Genomic DNA, 25925 nt, shown 5'->3' on the forward strand with positions numbered 1-25925 from the left:
ATACACACTTTAACACACTATACACACTTTAACACACTATACACACTTTACGCACTATACACACTTTAACACACTATACACACTTTAACACACTATACACACTACACACTATACACACTTTAACACACTATACACACTACACACTATACACACTTTAACACACTATACACACTTTAACACACTATACACACTTTAACACACTAGCGACTTTGGGTCATTGAAAAGCGCTATACAAATAAAATGAATAATTATTATATCAAGTTTCTATTGGGGAGAATCAAGGCCACGCCGATAACATGACTGTGTGTGTGTGTGGGGGGGACGGGGACGCGACAGTGGCTCGGGAGGTAGAGCAGTCGTCTGGTAATCCGGAGGTTCCCGTTCGATTCCCGCTCCTCCCGGGCAGCGTGTCGATGTGTCCTTGAGCAAGACACTTAACCCCTAATTGCTCCAGATGAGCAGGTCGGCACCTTGCATGGTCGCCTCTGCCGTCGGTGTGTTGTGTGAATGGGTGAAATGTGAGGAGCAAATTGTAAAGCGCTTTGGTTAAAAGCTGCTATATAAATGCAGCCATTTACCATTTGTGTCTGTGTGTGTGTGTGTGAATGAATGAAAACTTTATTTAACAGATTGCAGAATGGGTACAGTACAGTACGGCTCAATACACACAATTGTTAAGGGGATGCAGACCAGAGAAAGACGTTTGGCTTGTTTACATCAGGGTCCCCCATTTTCAATTCATAGTGACATTTATGACATGTGTATGTGTCGTGTGTGTGTGTGTGTGTGTGTCTCAGGATCCAGGTGAATGACCAGATAGTGGAGGTGGATGCGGTCAGTCTGGTTGGTGTCACTCAGCTGTTTGCTGCCACCGTCCTGAAGAACACGTCGGGTTTGGTCAAGTAAGTCTCGTTCAGAACTACAACATCCAACATGCCTCAGTCAGTCAGAACTACAACATGCCTCAGTCAGTCAGAACTACAACGTCCCTGTCAGTCAGAACTACAACATCCAACATGCCTCAGTCAGTCAGAACTACAACGTCCCTGTCAGTCAGAACTACAACATCCAACATGCCTCAGTCAGTCAGAACTACAATGTCCCTGTCAGTCAGAACTACAACATCCAACATGCCTCAGTCAGTCAGAACTACAATGTCCCCGTCAGTCAGAACTACAACATCCAACATGCCTCAGTCAGTCAGAACTACTTTCATCACAGCAGTGATGTCTGGGTGTCCCTGATTCTGAAAGGACTGGCGGCAGAAGATTTAGGTTATGAATGAATGGAAGTAGTTTATTTCGCACAATAAATATAAATGAGAAATAACTTGCTGTGAAAAGAAAAATAATTTATGAAGTAAAATACAAAAATTATAAACAAAACATTCTGAAAAGGAATAGGAAGAATCAGGTCCTATCCCTTATTGCAATATACCTTTTAACAAGTTTTCCAAACACAACATAACATTAATTCATAGATTCTGTAGAGATGGATTTTTATTTATTTATTTTTGCCCTCTTCGGGGCACAACTTTATTATTTATTATACATTTGAACTATTTACAGTGCAAAATCAAATAAAAAGTGTAGTAAAATAAGAAAAATAGTGACATTTCATTGAGGGGGGGGAATTCAGACTAGACATTGACAAACAAAATTACAATGAAGGACAACAACGAATACACATGACAAGGGAAATGGGGGCGGGGGCAGAGAGGGGAGTAAGTAAAGTAGGGGGTGAGGAGGGGGATTGAGAGAAGGTGGGTTGTGGAGTGGGTGGCTCACAGGTAGAGATAGATTTATGGCGTGATGTCATTGTCGGTTTGGTACCGGACCGCTCGGGCTTAAGAGGTTAATACATAATAGTTATTTTTACAATCAATAGGCTAGTGTCCATCCAGTATTTTTAGAACAAAAACGGCAACAAACGAAAACGAGACAAGTTATGATTATGAGGTTTACTATCACAGTCTTTCAGCGTCATTAGCACATCAGTGATTTTAGTATATTCTGGTATTCACATTGTCTGACACTGCATTCGTGACTGAACGCCATTATTGCTGCCCAGAAGCTCTCGACGATCATTGTTGTCTCCTCCTCCTCGCAGGTTTTTGATTGGTCGAGAGAAGCAGGGGGTGGAGAGTGAGGTGGCGAGGCTGATCAATGAGAGCCTGGAGCTGGAGAAAACAACCGGAGAGGTGGGCGGGGCGTCTTTCAGAGAGGGCTCTAAACTGAGTTTGGGTGTCGATTCTGAAAATGGTTTGACTTGTGTGTGTGTCCTTGATGATTTTGTTCTATAGGGCCTTCATAGAGTCTGTTGTTTCCTTTACTGCCATTTGTTGGTATGGAAACCTTGGCATTAAATAAAAGAATGCCCTTAACGGGATTGTGATGGGGGCTAGCATGATTGTAGGGGTACAATTCAGCTGTCTGGGTCATATATATGACGAGCAGGTGCTCAGGAAGGTGTCATCGATAAGAGCGGACAGCTCTCTCACCCCCTAAATCCGGAGTATAAATTATTGCCTTCCGGCCAACGTTTGGAGACCCCTGCAGCTAAAAACAATAGATACAAATTCTCATTTATACCTACCTCCATTCGTGCCATCAATGGAGGAGGCAGGAGAGGGAGGCTTTGAGGTGGGTGGGTGGGGGGATGGTTGTGGTTGCTTGTTTGACTGTTGTCATGATATGATCCTGCGACCTTCTTGTTCTTCTTGTTATGTATGTTTGCTGTGTTTTTTTGGAGCTCCTATTTATCTGCTGTAACATGAATTGCCCAGTCTGGGACACACTAATAAACTTGACCTTGACCAAAGGAGCGGACAGGGGATGGAAGTGAGGATGATGGTGGCAGTACAGTGGAGATGGAGGTAGAGGCAGAGGTGAAGGAGGAGGAAGATGAAGATGTTGAAGAGGAGGAGGAGGAGGAGGATCTGTCCGTTTTGTCCAGTCTGGACAAAATCCACCTCTGTCTCAAATACCAGCAGGTAATCCACCTCTAATAAGAGTCTACAAAAGATGCATAAACCAATTGTATCTCTAACTTGACAGTGACTTGGTGTGTTCATACTATATCGATCTATCTATCCGTTTATCGCTCTCTCTCTCTCTCTCGCTCTATTTTCTTAGCTCCAGTCAAAACTACGAAGCAGAACGGCCCAACTCTACAAAGCTAAGGAGAAGGTAGGGCACTAGAGAGGGAGACGCACACGCACACACCACTCCTTTATACAGTGGCCCTAACTCCCTGTTTTAGAACAGTCTGACCCATTTTAACTGTATGTAGCGTCTGGATGTGGAGTTATTAGGACACACGGGCCACGTTCCAACACTTCTACACGTCAGCCTTCCTTTCCTCCCTCCCTCCCTCAAGGTAATCACCGCGGCGACATAACTGGGCTGGCGGGGGGGAAAAGCTCAGCGGAAAGGTCCGGCGTCCTCCTCCTCCTCCTGTCCAGCTGAGTTAGATCCGTTGGCCTGTGTGTCAGGCAAGGTCATTTGACATCTCAAACGGCATCTCGAATGACCTCGTCGATGTGTGATTGGACGGGGTGTAGGCTGGAGGAAATCAAGTCTGATCGTTCCCCTACTTCCCCTTTAAAGCGTAACCTCATAAGCCCCGATCGGCCCGGTACGAGATTTATTTCACGTCACGCATGGATCAATACAGTCCGTATTAAGTGATGTTGCGTTTCTTTTTTCGAATGTAGCCAAGAGTAAAGACTTTGTCTAACCCTATCAAAACGGCAGTCAAAGTATTATATTTTCAGCACTACGTTTGTTTACCAATGTAAATGCTATGATGTTATAAGAAATATGGGCTCATAAAAATCTCCACGCATTGCACCGGAAACCGGATGATTTAGACATGGGGACAGGGAGCCGTCATGAAATCGTTGTAGTCTTGGACCCAGAGCTTTCGATGGATGTCGAAATTTCATAAAACTACATTACCCAGCTCACACCAGCCGCAGTCAAAGCTGCAATGATTATATTATTATTATATCTCACATAGGGATGCCCCCCGGACCCCGGTTTTAAACGGGAACCGGTACTATATTAGAAAATACCGGAGTATTTATAAGCTCTGACGTCCTCGGTACTGCTATCGATACTCTAGAGAAATTATTATTATTATTATTATTATTATTATTATTTAAAAGTTGCGAACGATCCTCTCTCTGTCTCTGCACGAGAAGCGAGCCGCAGCCAGCGAGTCAATTATTACACACACTCCTCGCGAGTCGCTCGCTAGTGCTACACATAGACATACGGGTACTACATACGGGTACTCCTTAATGAAAGTTCTGTCCCCGATGCCCCGTGCTATAGCTCGCGGCACACAGACAGCAGCTCTGCATGCACTGAGTCGTGATCATGGCGGATAGAGCGAAGCGTTCTAAAGTATGGATATACTTTACAAGGGTCAATGCCGACAATGCACGTTGCCACAAGTGCAACAAAACATTTGCCAGTAAGGGTGGCAATACGAGCAAATCAATTTATCAAAACATCTGTTGGCAAAACATGATATTAGTGTGCAGAAATGCGCGTATTCGACTGCCTTGCGCGCAGTGTTCCATCTGCATACTGCAGCCGTAACCCAAGATACGGAGTTGCCTAGGCTAATAACGAATTATTACAAATAGGCTAATAAACAAAACAATTGTTTAGCTACAAATACTACAATCTAAACTTTTTATAGATCGTCAAGCTGAGGCGTTAGCCACTATGTCCCAGCCCAGTGAGCCCAGGGCCACCACACATCCTCCCTCTACCTCCCTCCACCACCCAAAGTCCTTTCTCCCTAGCAGCTAGAGGAAGGATGACAGAGGATAGGGTGAACGAGTGTCACAGTTCTGTTAGCCTTTTGCATTTGTTGTTTATTATAAAAAGTCTATAATTCAGAGTCAGACACATTTAAAACATTGTTGCTGCTGTTGCTGAAGAAATTATATTAATTTATTATATTTATTTATAAAGTTATATAAAAGAACATTGCTGCTGCTGTTGCTGAATAAATTATATTTATTTATAATACTTATTTATAAAGTTGTATTTATAAATAATAAAGCAATGTTGATTCTGTTCTTAATTAATTGTCTTTTTTTCTTGCAAAAAAATAACCAAAAAGAACCGATAAGAGTATCGATAAAGTACCGAACCGTTAAGCAGTATCGATAAGAGTAGTAGTATCGATAAAATCCTAACGATACCCATCCCTAATCTCACAGGTGTAACAAACCTCAACGTTATTGCAATAAAATACAATGTGTATTGTTTATTTACCTTTCTGTGAACGTCTAGAAAATGAAACCCATCGCAATCCGGTAAAGAATGGCGGAGCTATGGACATTATACAAAAGTAACTGTACTTACAGTAGATTTCATTCACAGTCTTTGCTGCCCTGTAATGAGCGCCTGGTGGTACTAAATTCAGATGTAACTCTGCCATTGGAAAGAGGAGATTTGGGCCGATCCATAGATGTATGACTTGGCCATAATAAGGTCATTTATAGGTCTGATATTCTATATTCATATTTCAAATTGCATGTGTCCGGATGGAAAAATTCATTACTGTATCTACAAAACCCCCTGTAAATAATCTGCTCTTTATCCATTTGCTTAGATTTGTACAGTAGTACTCAAGAAGGTGCTGAATGAGCTCGTGGCAATTTGGTCAATGTTAGCATGGTGTTATTCACCGTCAAAGATGAAGAAAATTAAGTAATTTATATTCTCCTTTGGTTCATTACCGTACCGAACGAATACAACGGTATGTTAACCACTAACGACCGCCCACCGGGGGCTGTTTTTTTCACAATTTAATATAATTTTTTTTTTTTTACCATTTTTACAAGTCTATTATTAATTTCAATATAGAATATTCGTTGACAGCCCTACAAGTACAATTAGTTACTGCACACTACATCACCCCTGAGTGGAACTTTCCCCCACTGTACCGAAAACCCGTACCGAACCTTGACTTCAAAACCGAGATATGTACCGTACTGTGGTTTTTGTGTACCGTTACACCCCTAATGCACACAGTTAATCTGTGATGGAATACTATGAATGCACAGTTAATCTGTGACGGATTACTATGAATGCACACAGTTAATATGTGACAGAATACTATGAATGCACAGTTAATCTGTGACGGAATACTATGAATGCACAGTTAATCTGTGACGGATTACTATGAATGCATACAGTTAATCTGTGACGGAATACTATGAATGCACACAGTTAATCTGTGATGGAATACTATGAATGCACACAGTTAATCTGTGACGGAATACTATGAATGCACACAGTTAATCTGTGACGGAATACTAATGAATGCACACAGTTAATCTGTGAGGGCCTCTGTCCTGCAGTTGAAGGCCTGGGGAGAGCTGCAGGTGAGCTGGGAGAGCCAGAAGGCTGAGCTGGAGCAGAGAGCTGAGGACGGAGAGGAGAAAGCCCAGAGATTAGAGAAGTACTGGACCATATTTTATTTAACCTTTATTTACCCAGGCGTAGGTTCGCTGAGCACGGATGCTCTTTTTCAGCTACGCCCTGCTTCACATTCACACGGTTCCATTCACACCTGGGAGCTGCCCAGTACAACCACAGTCTGAATGAATGAAAACTTTATTTAACAGATTGCAGAATGGGTACAATACAGTACGGCTCAATACACACAATTGTTAAGGGGATGCAGACCAGAGAAAGACTTTCGTCTTGTTTACATCAGGGTCCCCCATTTTCATATTGACATTTATGACATACACAACATACATGACATTTATGGCATAGGGACATACAGGTATTTAGTACTGATACATTTGTGACATAAACGGTATTCAAATATACAGTACTGTTACCCATAGATCCTGACAGAGTATATACATATGATGGGGAGGGGACTGTACAATAGGAGGGGGTGGGTGGGTGGGAGAGAAATATACATACGGCAGGGAGAGAATATATACATGCAGTGGGGAGGAGACTGTCTATTAGGAGGTGGTGGGGGTTTTGGACATTTACGGTGGCCAGTTTCGAATTGCAGCCTCCCGTAGGTGCTCTTTAAGAGCGGTTTTGAATGTGGGTAGGGATTCACATTCCTTTACAGCTTTGGGTAGGGCGTTCCACATTGATGTCGCATAATTGCGAAACGTGTTTAGTCCCTTGTTTGAGCCGAATCTGGGTTTAACATGATTTGTTGAGCTTCCTCTGGTGTTGTGGTCGTGGTATTCACTGACCTTTGGGAAGTATGTACATGGGTACCTTAGTCGTATAGTGTATCTTGTAGACCAGGCCCATTGCAAGTTGCTGTACTCTGTCGTCTACTCTAAGCCATCCTAGGTTGTCAAAGTGGGCAGGGGTGAGGTGGGTTCTAGGGGTAAGGTCAAGTAGTAGTCTGACCAGTTTGTTTTGTGATGTTTGTAATCTTGTTTTTAGCGCCTTTGAGGTGCTTTGGTACCATGAGGTGCAAGCATAGTCGTAGTACCCTTTAATGAGTGCTCCTGCCAGAGTCTTCAGGGTATTCTTGTTTACCAGAGAGGAGATCCGGTACAAGAATCTAGTTCGTTGGTTGACTTTTTTTTATTACATTGGATGCCATTTTGTCACAGGAAAGATTTGCCTCTAGGATGGAACCCAGGTAGGTAATTTCTTTTTTTTTGATCAAATATTTTTATTTTCTTTTCTTTTTTCCAACATGAAACAAAACATATCACAATACAACAACAATACATAAAAAGACTTACTCAACACCACATGACAAGACAACTACTGATACAACTGTACAGTGATCATCCTAACATGGACACTCGCTCGTTCTCTTCCCCCCCCCCCCCCCTCCCCCCGCTCACCCCAGGACCTCAACATGAGTCACACTCATAATACATCACAATACATCACTCAGCAAAAAAAAAAAAAACAAGAATCTAAACAAACATTTCCAAACTTATATGCGTTCCCTCAACTTTGCCACTGTAGCCAACCAAATTACGATATCAGATTCCCTAACCCCTATAACACGTGCCGTGGATATCTCCAAATAGATCACGTCAAGGTAGGTGAGAAACCATACCTTTGGACAGAGTCTATCTGGATGAAACCAACGTGAGGCAATCAATTTTTTTGCGGCTGTGAGGCCGGCCAAAATTAGTTTTTTCACCTGTATAGAGGTCGGTAATTTAGAGAGATCATTCAGTAATAGTACAGAAGGAGATACAGGTATGGTTAGAGAGAAAATGTCTGAGAGCTGATATGTAACATTTTCCCAAAAAATCACAACAGGAGGGCATTCCCAGTACATATGCATAAATGTACCTGTGGCGCCACTTGGACACAAGGTACACAGAGAGTCAGGTCTGAGACCCATTGAATTCAATCGTCTAGGGGTTAAATAAGTCCTGTGAATAAAATTCAGATGAATCTGTTGGTGATCTGGGTTGTGTGAGGATAACCGAACATTTTCCCAGACTGCATCCCAATCAAAATCTACATCCAACTCCGGAACATCCTTTCTCCAAATCGTATCCAGGGGGAGCTCTTTATACGAGGTCATGAGTAAATGGCGATAAAAGTCAGAGACAAAGCCTCTCGATGTCTCCTTGTCATAAAAGAACTTGTGAAAGCGGTGATGCACTAGTGGAGCATCCCATGGCACGCCATGAGCCTTCAGAGCTGCTCTTATTTGTAAAGAAAAGAAAAAGGAGGTTCCGGGGAGATCATATCCGTTGGATATATCCTGGAAAGATCGGAGGCCAGAGTTATCAAAGATATCCCCCAATGTGTGGATACCTTTCTTTTCCCATCTAGGGTACCTAATAGGTTGTTGTTCAATAAGGAGAAGATTGTTATTAAATAGAGGGGAATGCGTGTGCCATTGATGGCGGTTTGTACCCACTTTCTGAGTGTCACGCCAAGTTTGGATCACATGTGTGATTAAAGGGCCAAATCTTAATTTACATTGTTTAATTGATATGTTGGTATACACAATATCCTGAAGTCTATATGGGGACACCAACTTCTCCTCCAATGGTCGCCAAGATACAGCTGCTTGAGCATCAAACCAAGTGATCAAAGGTAGGTAGGTAATTTCATCTTTCCTTGTGACAATATTGTCACCCACTGTAACTGAGAAACCTTGCTGCGTTTGTTATTTGAACCGAAGAGAATGGACTCTGTTTTGCCCATGTGTAATGATAGTTTGTTATCAGCGAGCCATATGCAGATTTTGCCTAGTTTCGAGCTGAGGGTTTTTTCAACCTGCAACTTGTTCTTGTCAGAGACCAGCAGGGCTGAGTTGTCCGCAAACAGGAACAAGTTGCAGTCACAAGCTGACGACATGTAATTTGCATAAATTAGGAACAGTAGCGGTCCTAGTATGCTTCCTTGTGGAACACCACAGCTCACTGTGAGGGGGGGGGATAGAGTACTGTTTACCTCCACCATCTGTTCTCTCCCCTCCAGGTAGGATTGCATCCAGCTCACTGATAAACTATCAAAACCAATTGCTTTTAGCTTGTCAATCAGAATGGAGTGATTGACAGTGTCGAAGGCCTTTTGTAGGTCCAGCATGACCATGCTGCAGTATTTGCCCCCATCCACCTCTTGTTTGATGTGGTCGTTCAAATAGAGAAGGCATGTGTCAGTGGAGTGGGATGTTCTGAAGCCAGATTGGAATTCGTAGATTAGATTTTTTTCCGCCAGGTACTTTTCGAACTGTTCGTAGACTATTTTCTCCATGACTTTCGAGATGGAGGTCTGACACCATTGGCCACTGAGCAACTCCACTGGAGCAGTTGGGGGTTTAGTGCCTTGCTCATGGGAACTTCAGAGGTTGGTGTTAAGGGTATGAGAGAGAGTTATTCATTCACTTCCCCAGCCCAGATTTTTCCTGCCGGTCCGGGGGATCGAACCGGCGACCTTCCGGTTAAAAAGAAACCCGCTTCTCTAACCTTTAGGCCACCGCTGTACTGGACCATATAGGCTTATACACACCGCGTCTGTCTGGGAACTCACCCCCCCACCCCCCCTATTATTATTCCTACTGTCACATTTGCATCTGTCACCATAGAATATTTAGCATGACAGGTTAAAAGCGTGAGTTATAAAGGATCATCACCCGTAATTTGGAGATTGTTTATAAACTAATAAATACTGGGATGTCCGATATTATCGGCCTACCGATATTACCGGCCGATATTGGCATTAAAATGTAATATCGGAAATGATCGGTATCCATTTTCAAAAAAAAATGTATGTGTGTGTGTATATATATATATATATATATATTTTTTTTTACATTTATTTAACCTTTATTTACCCAGGCAAGCAAGTAAGAACAAATGCTTATTTTATTTATTGTGAGAAGTATGCATAATGTTGTGTTAATTCCAAGAGATATGTAATGTTAATTACCTGAAATTATATATCTCATATATCGGTATCTGTTGATATCGGTATCGGAAATTAACAGTTGGACAAATATCGGTAAAAAAAGCCAATATCAAACATCCCTAATAAATACTGTTAAGTCGGATCTTATTTGATGCAGTGATTGGGTGGGAACTTACTGTATGATGATAATGACGACGGCGGACGTTGTTCTTTGCAGGTATTGGCAGGAGGCCCAGACCCTGTGCAGAGTAGTGAGCCAGCGATTAGCTGATACCCAGAGCCAATCGGAGACCCTGGAGATCAAATACAGCAAGGCCAAGAGGCTGGTGAGGGAGTTCCAGAGCAGGTGATGATGACTGGCTGATCGGATGGAACATGTCACTGCTTCTGCATGAATTAACATGAATTAATTAGTCCTCATATCGCAGAAACATTGAGAATGACTATTTGAAGAAGAAGATTATGTTATTGTCAATGTACACAAGACAATTGAAATGTCCTCCTAGTTACACATACACACAGTCCTCATATCCCTCCTAGTTACACATACACACAGTCCTCATATCCCTCCTAGTTACACATACACACAGTCCTCATATCCCTCCTAGTTACACATACACACAGTCCTCATATCCCTCCTAGTTACACATACACACAGTCCTCATATCCCTCCTAGTTACACATACAGTCCTCATATCCCTCCTAGTTACACACACACACAGTCCTCCTATCCCTCCTAGTTACACACAGTCCTCATATCCCTCCTAGTTACACATACACACAGTCCTCATATCCCTCCTAGTTACACATACACACAGTCCTCATATCCCTCCTAGTTACACGTACAAACAGTCCTCATATCCCTCCTAGTTACACACACACACAGTCCTCATATCCCTCCTAGTTACACATACACACAGTCCTCATATCCCTCCTAGTTACACATACACACAGTCCTCATATCCCTCCTAGTTACACACAGTCCTCATATCCCTCCTAGTTACACACAGTCCTCGTATCCCTCCTAGTTACACATACACACAGTCCTCATATCCCTCCTAGTTACACACAGTCCTCATATCCCTCCTAGTTACACACAGTCCTCATATCCCTCCTAGTTACACATACACACTGTCCTCACATCCCTCCTAGTTACACACACACACTGTCCTCACATCCCTCCTAGTTACACACACACAGTCCTCATATCCCTCCTAGTTACACACACACACTGTCCTCACATCCCTCCTAGTTACACACACACAGTCCTCATATCCCTCCTAGTTACACACACACACAGTCCTCACATCCCTCCTAGTTACACACACACACAGTCCTCACATCCCTCCTAGTTACACACACACAGTCCTCATATCCCTCCTAGTTACACATACACACAGTCCTCACATCCCTCCTAGTTACACACACACACAGTCCTCATATCCCTCCTAGTTACACATACACACAGTCCTCACATCCCTCCTAGTTACACACACACACAGTCCTCACATCCCTCCTAGTTACACACACACACAGTCCTCCACACATAGGCATTTCGTCAGAGAGGTCAGAGTGCAGGGTGGCCCCGCAGTGGAGCGCCCCCTGTGGCACTTTTTGGGTTCAGTGCCTTGCTCAAGGGCACTTAGGCAGGACGGTGGGCACCGTAGATGTAATACCAGCCACACCTGGAATACACTCTCCTGTCAGCGGCGGGGATTGAACCAGCAACCTTTCAGTTACTGGCCCGGCCTCTCTACCTCCACCCCGCCTCCTCCCTTTGCATTGATTGGTTCATAGAGATTATCCCACCGAAAGGCGGCAATGTGCATAAATGGCGGTAAACTCAAACGGCTTGATGACCGTGTTCTGCTGCCCCGCACAGAGAGGGGGAGACGGAGAGGAGAGAGCTGGAGGAGACGGGGAAGAGGGACGGAGGAGAGACCTCGGAGGAGGAGAGGCTACACGCCCAGGTGAGCGGGAGCGTCCGTCGTCTCTCCCACAGCCGTAGTAAACAAGTAAACATGCCGGTTCTCTTCCGTGTGGTCACCGTCCCCTGCTGTTCCCCCCTCAGCTGCCGCTGCCGGAGAGGAGCGAGACGGGTCCCGGGAGGGAGAGCCGCGCCCTGGACCCTTCCGTTACAGGTGGGGGGGCAGTTAGAACACATCCACACACACGGTTTCAAGTTTCAAGTTTCAAGTTTCTTTAATAGTTGTCATACAGAAGTACAGAATACTTTCATACAAAATGCTTCTTACTGTTACGCTCCAGAGACTGTGCTAGACAAGATAGTATCAAATAACATAGTATAGCATGTAATTTAGAAGTAGAAAATGAGAAAACAGTGTTCAGTATAGACATATGTACAATGTTCGATGCAGAATAGACGTAACTGAGTTACCATATAATATACAATACTATGCAGTGTACTAATGTACAGTACTATATAGTGCAAAGCAGAAATGGGATGAGGTACAATTTAGGTACAATTTACAGTAAGGTGTACGAGTTGTAGTGCAATCCTTCATCAATAAATATAAAGTGTGGGGAGTGGGTGCTACGGACAACAGTTACTGTAGGATGTAGGGGTGTAAAGGTACACGTATCCGTACCGAACCGTTTCAGTGTGTACCGTACCGTACCGAACGGCTGTGTAGTGTACCGAACGAATACAACGGTATGTTGACCACTAACGACCGCCCCCACAGTTTTTTTCACAATCTAAAATAATTATTATTTTGATTATTCATTTCAATATGGAATATTCGTCGACAGCCCTACAAGTACAATTAGTTACTGCACACTACATCACCCCTGTGGTGGAACATGGAAAGCCAAACTTTTCCCCCACTGTACCGAAAACCCGTACCGAACCTTGACTTCAAAACCGAGGTACGTACCGTACCGTGGTTTTTGTGTACCGTTACACCCCTAGTAGGATGTAGGCTACAATTAATTTCCAATGTAGAGGAGGAGCGTAATGCAGTACTTTGTGGCTTGTGTACCTCGTGGCTGCATACTGTGGAATAATTATCCCCGCTCTCCTCAAACAATCTCCCAGTCATGTTCCAACCCCCCCCCCCCCCCCCCCCCCCCACCATTCTTGTTATTCCCCCCACACCTCTCTCCAATCGGTCTACCCTCCCCCATTCATCCACCTTTTGTCTCTCACCTGATACCATCCCCCTTCTAACTCACCCCTCCCCCCTCCTGGCCTCCCCTCCTCCAACCCAATACCTAGCCCGATCTAACCATAATCCCTTTCTCTCTACTATAAAGACCCAGGTTCTACTGGATTATAGAGCTCTTTACTAGGCCGTGTCATTCCTGGTGTCATGCAGCAATAACTCTTGATCTATTTGTACTTGATACTCTTGTTTGAGCTAAATAAACCTGTATATACTAAGTACATCCTTACTTATGGTAAATTCCTCCACAATACGCACCTCTACATTGGAAATGAATTGAATGAATACACTGCTAGACTCGGCTGGAGGCGGTCAGAACGAGCTTTCACTGTACAGTCACTTCAGTGTGATGTTGTCATCTCTCAGTGACTGACCAGTAGGTTTAGAAGCCGTTTAGTGAACATGAACACCTCGTCTTTGTCTTATTCTTAGTCTTGACTTGAACGTTTTCAGGGACCTTTGTGCTTCAATCCTTTAACCTTTTAAGCCCTAGCCATATTTTTCCGAAAATTTGCCTAAAAGTACATACCCAAGTAAATGGAAGATTTCTCCACTTCTACAAGGTCAATGCATGTTCTTGGTATCTAGGGTGTGGTGGGAGATATTATCATGTCATTATACAGGCTGTGTTACAATATGTATTCTATCAGAGGCCAGATGCTGTGGGTCACACCATGTGTTTCTTCAGAAGCCATAACATAGCTTGTGGGAACTGCTCTGTTTTCCTTTTAAGATAGCCATAACATAGTCGTATTGATCATTCTAACCACCATCTTGTCCTTTCCTTGTTATTTTCCATTCTCCTACGTCATATTCATGTATTAATTGTATGTTCAACCAGACTTCGTTCTCACTTCTTGGTCAGACATTTTGTGTTACATGTTGTCTCTGGCTGTGAACTGAGCATTTTTCCTTGTATGGCCATACAGGAATAAATGTATCTAATTTTTATTCAACTTTGGACTAAGAAAATTGTTATTTGCTCACATTATCTATTAGTATTATATTTTTCCACGACGAGGGACATCTATGGACCTCAGGGAATGTATTCCCAGTGTCCGAAATATTGTGTCTGTTACTATGCTTGAGTAAATTGTAATGAACTAAAGGAGAATATAAATGATTATTATTTCTTTTTTGTCATCTTTGACGGTGAATAACACCATGCTAACATTGACCAAAAGTGAAAAGTTGGCACTGAGCTCATTCAGCAGCTTCTTGAGATCAAGTGTACAAAAAATCTAAGCGAATGAATAAAGGGCAGATCATTTACTTTACTTTGTAGATATAGTACAGAATTTTGCCATCCGGACACATGCAAACATTTTAAATATGAATATAGAATAACGGGCCTATAAATTACCTTATTGTGGCCAAGTCATACATCTATGGATTGGCCCAAATCTCTTTCTAATGGCAGAGTTAAATCTGGATTTAGTACCGCCAGGCGCCCATTACAGGGCAGCCATTTTTTTACCGGATTGCGACACGTTTCTTTTATAAATATTCTTTTTGCCCCTCACAGAAAGGTAAAGAAACAATATACATTGTATTTTATGGCAATAACATTGAGGTTTGTTCGACCCGTGAGATATAATCATGATTTTCACGTCAATATTTCTTTTTTTACGTCAAGTGGCTGCAGCTTTGACTTGTGTGAGCTGGGTAGTGTAGTTTTATGAAATGTCGACGTCCATCGAAAGCCCTGGGTCTCCTCTTTCTTAGGACTACAACGATTTCATGACGGCCTCATGTGCTCTCATCTAAATCATCTGGTTTCCGGTGCAATGCGCAGATATTTTTACATGCTCATATTTCACTAATAACTAGTGCTGTCAGGCGATTTGTAATTAATTAATCGCATTTTTATCGCATAACCATTTTAGGCCTGATATTCTATATTCTATAATCATATTTCAAATGGCATGTGTCCGGATGGCAGAATTCAGTACTGTATCTACAAAACCTTCTGTTTAATCATCTTCCATTTATTCATTTGCTTAGATTTTTCAGGTCTGGTCAATTTTAGCATGGTGTTATACTGGTACATTTTTGCATGGTGTTATTCACAGCCAAAGAAAAAAAAAAAAAAAAAAAGTATTGATATTCTCATTTGGTTCATTACAATTTACTCAAGCCTAGTAACGGACACAGTATTTCTGACACTGAGAATACATTCCATAGATGTCCCTAGAATCGGATACCAAGAACATGCAAATGGACCATATTAAAAAAAGTATGTAAATGTGTATTCTATCTTCTTATTGAATGAATGAGATTTAAAAAAAAAAAAAATTATAATTAATTTTGAGTTAATTTTCATAACATGATAATTTGCTGTGTAATTAATTAATCTAATTAACATGATAAACTGACAGCCCTACTAATAACACTTAAAATCATTGGTAAACAAACGTAGTGCTGAAAATATACACTTTGACTGCTGTTTTGACAGGGTTAGGGTCTTTACTCTTGGCTACATTTGAAAAAGAAACAACATCACTTAATAATACAGACTGTTTTTATCTATTTGTGACGTGAAATAAATCTTGTACCGGGCCGGTCGGGCTTAAGAGGTTAACCCCAGGGCTAAATATGTACCTCCGACTAGGACCCATATATGTTTTTAGAGGGACAATGTTTTCAAACTTTATTATCTAAAGATGGTCATTTGGAGTGTTGTGTTGTGTTGTGTCATCCTTAGACAGTAGAGGCTGAGTACTTGTTTTTTTTAAATATATTACAATCACATTTCATGTGATTTGGATTGACTTTACAAATACATGGGCCATGTCCAATATATATATATATATATATATATATATATATATATATATATATATATATATATATATATATATATATAAAACTGGAGTCATCTTAGAATCAGAAATGTGTAGAATTTGAAATGTTCAAGGTCCTCATTTGTCTCATGGTTCTCCTCAGGTCCTGACTGGTGTATTGTCGTTCCTGATACCACCCGCCTGGACTCCAGCGCACACAGGGCCAGAGCGCAGCTGGCCCAGAAAGCTAAGCGCCACCCGCCTTCACGGGAGAAACTCAGGGAGAGCTTTAAAAGACAGGTCAGACACACGTCGCTCCGACAGCCATCAGACTCTATAACACATCACTGTGCCTCACGGCATCACTGAGCACAGGGTGACAATACAGCCTGGAGGAATCTTCCTTTAAACATTTTACACTTCTCACAATCTTCTTGGACACTTTAAACATTTTACACTTCTCACAATATTCCTTGACACTTTAAATTTTCACACTTAGTACTGTAAATGTTACTGTATATTTTTGGCTGGATTTTAGAATGTATATACATACCAGAATGTATATCTCGGACCGTATTTTATTCTTTATTATTTTCTTATTCTTATTTTAGTGCTATTGACTACCTAAATGTTTGTTGTTGTTCAATGTGAGCGATCTGTAGTGCAGAATTTCCCTCTGGATTATTAAAGGATTTCTATCGATCTATCTATCTATCTATACTGAGTGACTCACTCACTCACATTTTACCGTTTTAAAGGTGCTGTAAGTGGTATCTTTACTGTTAGAATAAGTGTTAAATAGCTCTACAATCAAAACAACCATCATTGATATATAGTGTCTGGTCAGTAACATGGGTCTCCCAGTCCCTCCCGCTCTGCAGTAAACATAAAATATATTTTCTCGTATCCCTTCACACCTTATCCAATCAGGAGAGAGAACCCTAGATATTCACTGTATACTTATTTCATGAAATATTGCCAAGCCGAATTAGCTTACCGCACTGGCAGATAATTTTACTTGTTCTTGTATGAATGAATAGAAGACTAACTTCTATTTAGTTAAGCATGAATTTTCAAGATGGAAAGATACAAGTCAATACAGTGTAAAAAACTAAAACGAGTCTTGCAGATAACCACTTTTAAGTAATTGACCTATCTCAAACACTTCATCAAAGCAACGGTTGTGATTGGAGGATCAAGAAAAGAGGGCGGTGCTTGGGATAGGTCAATTACTGTTAAGAAAATGTGCAGTTGATCTGTTTTTGTCACACATGCTGCCCTCTCTTCCTATAGGCGGAAGACTTTCAGAACTCCCTGAAGAGCCAATCGCTGCCTGTTCCCACAGTCGTAGGGGCGGGACACAAGGGTAGTAGAAATGACCGGTCCAGCGCCTCCTCCATGTCGGAACTCCTCTCCCAAACGTCCACCTCCACCTCCTGTATCCTCACGCCCCAGACCCAGGTGGTCACGCCCTCGCCCTCCAAATGCTCATCTTCCAGGAAGTCCAAGAAGAAGTTCCCCGACTTCAGGTACAGGGTTTTCTTTTTCTCTTGGCTTATTATGATACCAGATAGTTTCTTGCTTGCTTTACTCACTCTTGACGGCCTGTAACCCCGTGTTCCTCTCTGTCGCCCACTAGTGGCCTGCGGAAGTCCCTCACCAGAGTGAGAAAGAGTGAGAAGGAGAATATGAGGGGATCATTGAATAGCAGGTATGGAAGTGTCACACAGAGCTAAGAATACAAACATTTACAATTATTTTAGAATAAATCTATTAATATATTTGTATTTAAAAAAATATTTTCTTTAAAATAATGGATGAACATGAATAATGCATTCATGTGTTGTTTTTTATACATATATATATATATTTTTTTTATATATTATTAAAACATATACAGTATATAATTAATACAATAAAAATACATAATATTTTTTGAATGAATACATAATGTGCATAATGTCATAGTTGTGATTTAGGAAAGATTGGGTGTTTATTTCAAAATAAGCAGTTTGGGGTAGATTCTTTTGAATACCGTGATATACAGTACAGTACAGGCACGTCAAACCCACGGTGATTATTAATGGTATACCACAATGGCATACGTTTAGTTATTCATTTAGAATGTATACAACCTATGCATTGTACTCAAAACTGCAGAAGTCGCATTTGGCTTATTGTTATTCGCACATTAAAATAAAACGTAGGGACATGGGAGATTTGAGACTGAGTGGAGACTAAGACCAAAGAGGTTTTTTTCTCTGGTCTTGAGACTCTGGCCACTACACACCCAGAACCACTACACACTCAGAACCACTACACACCCAGAACCACTACACACCCAGAACCACTACACACTCAGAACCACTACACACCCAGAACCACTACACATTACACACCCAGAACCACCACAATGTTCCTTTTCTCTGTTCCACCGGTACGTCTCCCAGGTCTCCCCTCTCTCTCTCTCTCTGCCCCCACAGACTCTGGACTAACCCCCCCCCCCCCCCTCCCACACACTGACGCACACACAGACACACACTGGCACTTTACTTTACTGCCATTATTTTTGTTTACATTATATTAGTTTACTGCCATATCTATCATCTCACTGCCACTTTACTGCCATTATTGTATTTGACTGCCATTATTTATACGTACTATGTACTACTGCTGCTAAAAATATTTGCACCAAGTTCTCTTTTACCTCCTATATTTATTTCACTCATACATACATTTTTTTAGCTACTGTTTATATTGTATATAGTCCTGTATATTGTGTGTGTACATCGTGTCCCATATGTTACTTTATGTTTACAGTGTCCTATATGTTACTTTATGTTTATATTAGATTTATTTTTTATATACACCGTGGGAAGGGGGAAACGCAATTTAATTTCTCTGTATGTCTTGCACATTATGAGAAGTGACAATAAAGCTGACTTTGACGTCTCTACCAGGGGCTCCTGTGGCGACCTGGTGGACGACGGCCCCGCGGAAGAGTCTCCGACGGGCTCCCTGTCCTCCACGCCCTCCTGCCTGCCCTTCACCTGGTTCGCGGAGCGCGGGAGGGAGAAGGAGACGGAGCCGGTGAGGGTGAGGCTCCGCTCCGTGTCGAGCACCAGCCTGCCCTACCTGACGACCACGGGCAGGAGAGACCCGGTAAGAGAACACACACACACACATGCAAAGGATGTAGATCCATACTGGATGTCGGGCTCAGATACCAGGCTAAAACCGCTTATCAGGGTTCCCACAGACCTTGCTAAATATAATTCAATGACTTTCAAGCACTTCCCAAGCACTTTTCTTTATTTTTTTTAATGATACAATTCACTTTTAAATGCTGTTTTTTTTTTTATAGGAAAAAATTTGTTACACTTTATATTAAAACATTTGATTTCTTGATTCACAACTATTTTATCATGGATGAACATCACTTTCAATTTGAATGACTTTTTAAGCACAATTTGCTGTTTTCAAGGAATTCCAGGCCTTGAATTATTTTGGTAAAAAAATCGAACACTTTAAGCACTTGAACACTGTGAACCCTGGTAGGCAGATGTATGGTAGAAGCTCCCCTATACTAAAATAGAAACGGAAGCAACTTGTTGTTTTTGCATTTTTCTTTTGCATTTTTGACGCATAGAAAGATGTTAGATCTCTCTAAGGATGAAAACGTTATTATATCTCTTGTCATTTTCATCCAGTGAACTGAAGTTGTACATCTACAGTATACGTTATTATTAGGGATGTCCGATATTATCGGCCTACCGATATTATCGGCCGATATCGGCATTAAAATGTGATATCGGAAAATATCTGTATCGGTTTTCAAATTATTATTATTATTATTATTTTTTACATTTCTATAACCTTTATTTACCCAGGCAAGCAAGTAAGAACAAATTCTGATTTTATTTATTGTCAAAAGTATGCATAATGTTGTGTTAATTCCACAACAAGAGATATGTAATGTTAATTACCTGAAATTATTCCGTATTTTGGGGGGGCAAACCCTGTATATATCGGTATCTGTTGATATCGGTATCGGAAATTAAGAGTTGGACAATATTGGTATATCGGTAAAAAAGCCAATATCGAGCATCCCTAGTTATTATATCTCTTGTCATTTTCATCCAGTGAACTGAAGTTGTACATCTACAGTATACTGTTCAACAGTTTAGGACCCGGTATTGACAAGTTGTATCTGTGCTATCTCTAGATAGAATACAAGGCAGGTGTGTGATGATAAGACAGTTATATCTGCATCTCTAGATAGGATACCATGCGCAGGTGTGTGATACAGATGGTGTGTGTGTGTGTGTTGGTTCCAGAGTGTGCGGTCACTGGTGTGCAGCTCCAGCATGACGGGTTTCTCTGATCCGTCTCTCTCTGGACGCTCTCAAACTCTCACTTTTTCCTCCACCGAGGTGAGTCTGTCCCTCTCTTTCTCTTTTTCCCCCCCTTCTTTCTACTACACCGTCTCTCTTGTGGTTTCTTCTTCTCCCCTCTCACCTCTCCTCTTGTCTCCCCTTTTCACACTTGGAATCCTTGTGTCTTTAGACCCTGGACGATGACTCCATTCCAGCGCATAACAACAACCAATGGCAAAGCCGACCCCTCGCAGAGTGGACCAATCAGCAGGTGTCTCTGTGGTTGATGGGCATGAACATGGACCAGTACGCGGCTGAGTTCACCGCTAAAGGGGTGGACGGAGCGCAGCTGCTCAGACTGGACGGCGAGAAGCTCAAGGTGAGTAGTCCTTTAACCCTTTCACTACCACGCTACAGACGGTTAACCCTTTCACTACCACACTACAGACGGTTAACCTTTCACTACCACACTACAGACGGAACCTAACACTAACCTTCTTTAGTGTGGTTGTGAAAAGGTTAACCCTTTGTCGTGTGGCAGTGAAAGTGTTAACCTTATGTATTGTCACAGTGAAAGTGTTGACCCTTTGGTAGTGGCAGTGAAAGGGTTAACCCTTTGGTAGTGTGGTAGTGAAAGGGTTAACCTTCTGTATTGTCGCCGTGAAAGTGGTAACCCTTTGGTAGTGTGGTAGTGAAAGGGTTAACCTTCTGTATTGTCGCCGTGAAAGTGTTAACCCTTTTGGTAGTGTGGCAGTGAAAGGGTTAACCTTCTGTATTGTCGCCGTGAAAGTGTTAACCCTTTTGGTAGTGTGGCAGTGAAAGGGTTAACCTTCTGTATTGTCGCAGTGAAAGTGTTAACCCTTTTGGTAGTGTGGCAGTGAAAGGTTTACCTTCTGTATTGTCGCAGTGAAAGTGTTAACCCTTTTGGTAGTGTGGCAGTGAAAGGGTTAAGCCAGTGGTTTTCACAGTGGGGTCCTTGAGAGGGATCCAGGGGGTCCCCAGCTAAATGAGTAATAGTTTAATTTCACTAATGTTTTTATTCACTTGAGGTTTATCCCAATGACTTCTCTATCTCTCCACTGTTATCTCCTCACCTACATACCTTAACTAACCTTACTGTCATCATCCTAACCCAACCCCCTCCAATGTACAGTCATTTACCTAGTATGGTTTTGTCAATAGTTCAATGTACAATTTTGTTTGTTTGTACAGTGTCTCCTCCCCCCCCCCCTCAATGTACAGTATTACTTGTTTATACAGTGTGCCCCCCGGCCCCCCCCCCCCCAACCACCTCCAATGTAAATTACCCAGTATGGTTGTCAATATCCCAATGTACCCAACCCCCCCCCACACAACCTCCTCCAATGTACAGTTTCTACGTCAAATGTATATACTCCCTTTTCTTGACTCCTTCTGTATCACAAACAGTACTGTATTTGCAAATCTGGTATGTCATAAATGTATAGATGTAGCAGTACTGACTATCTGTATGTCATGTATGTCATATATGTCATGATGAATTGAAAATGGGGGACCCTGATGTAAACAAGACGAAAGTCTTTCTCTGGTCTGCATCCCCTTAACAATTGTGTGTATTGAGCTGTACTGTATTGTACCCATTCTACAATCTGTTAATAAAGTTTTCAATCAATCAATCAATGCACTTGTCCTAATAAACTAACCTACACTGTAGCACTCAACACTTTGATGAACATTGTTACTCAGCTGATAGAGTTGTACCCTTCCTGATGACTTGTCGTACAGAACTTGTAAGTCACTTTGGATAAAAGCGTCAGCTAAATGACTAAATGTAAATGTACATAGCATAGTCTATGGAATTCTGGATTAAATCGCATCCTAAAAACTAAAAAACGACAATCATCTTCTGGGATAGGCGTCCCTGAGACAAATCAAATGGGGGTCCCTGGCCTATTATGTGTCAATTTGGGGGTCTTTGACATGAAAGAGTTTGAGAACCAATCCTTTAAGCGACCACAGGAGGGGGGGGCAATGTTGATAGACGACGCTTCCAAGAAAGTGACCTGCAGGTTCAAAAACATCTTATTGTATGCTTATTTGTATGATTATTGCACTGCAAATAAGAGCTATTTTATTCTGTATATTTTATACTCGTTTTATGTCTGCGCTTTTATTTTGTAATTCTATGCCTGTGTCTACATTACCACTTTGGGCTACACTTCTTGTATGAAAGGTTCTATACAAATAAAGTGTATTATTATTATTGTTATCTATTCAGATGTTTCCTGGTTACAAAATGTTGCTATATGTGATTAAATACACTATGTGTATTTTCTTTTTTTGGTTATTCTTTTATTGTGAAACAATGAAGCATCAAAGCTTCCCCCAATAACTAGGAATACTGTAACCTTAAATATATATTATTTTAATATATTATATATATTAAATCTAATTCTGTTTCCATCTCGTTTCCCCCTCCCCACTGTCTCTCTCAACCTCCACCTTTCTCTCCACCTCCCCTCTCTCTCTCTCCACCCCCCCTCTCTCTCTACCCCCCCTCTCTCTCTCCTCCGTCTCTCTCTCTCCGTCTCTCTCTCTACCTCTCCTCCACCCCCCCCTCTCTCTCCACCCCCCCTCTATATCTCTCTCGTCTCTCTCCACCTCTCTCTCCCTCCACCCCCCCCTCTCTCTCCGTCTCTCTCTCTACCTCTCCTCCACCCCCCCCTCTCTCTCCACCCCCCCCTCTCTATCTCTCTCCGTCTCTCTCTACCCCCCCCCTCTCTCTCTCCCCATCTCTCCACCCCCCCCCTCTCTCTCTATCTCTCCACCCCCCCCTCTCTCTCTACCCCCCCTCTCTCTCTATCTCTCTCCACCCCCCCCTCTCTCTCCCCCCCTCTCTCCACCCCCCCCTCTCTTTCTCTCTCTCCACCCCCCCCACCTATCCCTCTCTCTCTCCACCCCCCCCTATCCCTCTCTCCTCCACCCCCCCTCTCTCTCTCCACCCCCCCCCCTCTCCCCCCCCCCCCCTCTCTCCCCCCCCCCCCCCCCCCCCCCCCCTCCAGGCTCTGGGGGTACGCAGTCGAAGTGACCGTTCCGCTCTGAAGAGGAAGCTGAGGGAGATGAAGAAAATGGAGGAGAAAGAGGAGGAGAGGGAGAGAGAGAAGCGACTGAGGGCGGAGAAGGAGAGGGGGAGGACGGACGGCAAAGGAAAGGAGAAGGAGGAGAGGAAGATGGGAGAGAAGGACGTGAAGGAGGTCAGACTCTGCAGCAGCAGCAGCAGCAGCTTGTTGGGAAAAGCGAGGACTGAGTCACTCTTATGAAAACACTCCGGTGTCATCAGTTCAGAAGCCCCCCCCCCTCACTCCGGTGTCATCAGTTCAGAAGCCCCCCCCCCCCTCACTCCGGTGTCATCAGTTCAGAAGCCCCCCCCCCCCCCCCCCCCCCCCTCACTCCGGTGTCATCAGTTCAGAAGCCCCAAGCCCCGCCCTCACTCCGGTGTCATCAGTTCAGAAGCCCCAAGCCCCGCCCTCACTCCGGTGTCATCAGTTCAGAAGCCCCAAGCCCCGCCCTCACTCCGGTGTCATCAGTTCAGAAGCCCCAAGCCCCGCCCTCACTCCAGTGTCATCAGTTCAGAAGCCCCTCCCCCGTCACTCCAGTGTCATCAGTTCAGAAGCCCCAAGCCCCGCCCTCACTCCAGTGTCATCAGTTCAGAAGCCCCTCCCCCCTCACTCCAGTGTCATCAGTTCAGAGCCCCCCCTCCCCCCAGTATCTCAAAACCAGCACCAGTTTCTCTCTCAGACCAACGGTTTCACCCCCATTGGCTGAAAGACGACGACGACCAGCTCTGCCACGACACACACACACATGGTGTCGACTCATTTAGACAAACTCATCCATCTAATTCTATTTAGACGGAATGATCATTTTTTTTTTTTTTTTTTTTTTTTTCTCCCCTCCCAATGTTAGTTGTTATGCCAATTCCCAATCCCCTTCCTGGTCGTTGCGCACTCTACCCCCTACAGTCGGTCTGGGAGGGCGGAGACTATCACACGCTTCCTCCGACACATGTGTAGCCAGCCCACCGCTTCTTTTCACCTGGCAGCGCGGACTCTCACTGGGGGAGTGTAACGTGTGGAAGGATCACACTACCTCTCTTAGATCCTTCCCTCGCTGTGCAGGCGCCCCGACCGAACTGTAGGAGTCGCTGTTTACAACGACCAGGACCCACCCTCGCCGGGTTTCCCACCCGCTAACACCGCCAATTGTGTTAGTATGGACGGTCGGCCAACCCGGAAGCACTCTGGATTCGATCCCACTGTCTCTGTGGTGGTAGACAGACGCTTAGTCCGCTGCGCTACCCGACCGCCGATCTTTTTGTTTTTAAGGACTTGACCAAAGGTAAGACTTCCAGGACCAAGGTTCCACCCTCCCAGCAGTAATGTAAAGGAACATTTGACATTCACACCAGGATCTTTTCTTTTTTTTACATTAAGATGAAATGATAGATTTTACCATATGAATGTTGTAATATGACGTGTTGAATGATGCTGTAAATGCTTTTTTATGTGAATAAATATAAGATTTTAAGCTTTTGCCGTTGCCTTGAGCTCTTCTTCATTCAGCTCGTCCTAGAAATGTCAGCCCAAACACAATCCTTTAAAAAAACAAAAAAATACATTTATTCAAGACATTCAGGGAATGTTCACTTCTAATTTGTGTTGTTATCATTGGACAAGCTCTCTTGTTGTGTCGACAGCCGGTGAAAACATGATACATTTAGTGGAGGCGTATGGCAGTATATTTACAAAAGTAAATGTTTAAAAGTTTTTGGTCACGGAAGAGTATTCAAAAATATGAGGTGATCTGAGCTCTTTTAAAGATGCAGTACAATGAAAATCTTGTTTTTCAATCTCATTGCATTTTTTGTACAGAAGGTATGTTGATGTAACATTACCCAAAATGTTAGAAACTGTTGTGAAAAAAGATGACTAAAGGCCTTTGATCCAATCTGCTTCCTCTGAAATATTGCATAATACACACAGGTTACTCTAATTATCCCATCAGTCACATCTAGCCGAGTGGAGTAACCTTGTCCTGTTTCCATGTATTAAGCATCTACAGTATAGTGTCTAGCGAACAGAAGCCCACACCCCCCCTCAGCCTACTGAGAGTTGGCGGTTAGGGTTATACCAAAACAAA

General features: G+C 42.9%; 1 protein-coding gene across 1 annotated transcript in view; it reads left to right on the forward strand.

Moving 5' to 3' along the window:
- Nucleotides 1-25497, forward strand: part of LOC311226412 (uncharacterized protein) — a gene marked incomplete at both ends in the record, with an annotated part of 44154 nt that extends 18657 nt beyond the window's left edge. The window contains 16 exons of the mRNA XM_084311838.1: nt 798-902; nt 2110-2200; nt 2924-2992; nt 3135-3188; nt 6386-6486; nt 10621-10749; nt 12286-12373; nt 12475-12544; nt 16535-16671; nt 17665-17900; nt 18011-18082; nt 19332-19533; nt 20709-20804; nt 20938-21126; nt 23789-23980; nt 25483-25497. Of these exons, the coding sequence (XP_084167964.1) occupies nt 798-902; nt 2110-2200; nt 2924-2992; nt 3135-3188; nt 6386-6486; nt 10621-10749; nt 12286-12373; nt 12475-12544; nt 16535-16671; nt 17665-17900; nt 18011-18082; nt 19332-19533; nt 20709-20804; nt 20938-21126; nt 23789-23980; nt 25483-25497 (1846 nt within the window). The remainder of the gene's footprint in view (nt 1-797; nt 903-2109; nt 2201-2923; nt 2993-3134; nt 3189-6385; nt 6487-10620; nt 10750-12285; nt 12374-12474; nt 12545-16534; nt 16672-17664; nt 17901-18010; nt 18083-19331; nt 19534-20708; nt 20805-20937; nt 21127-23788; nt 23981-25482) is intronic.
- Between the last annotated feature and the right edge of the window lie 428 nt (nt 25498-25925).

Source organism: Notolepis coatsorum, assembly GCF_963971535.1.
Source record: "Notolepis coatsorum genome assembly, chromosome: 4".
NCBI lineage: Eukaryota > Metazoa > Chordata > Actinopteri > Aulopiformes > Paralepididae > Notolepis > Notolepis coatsorum.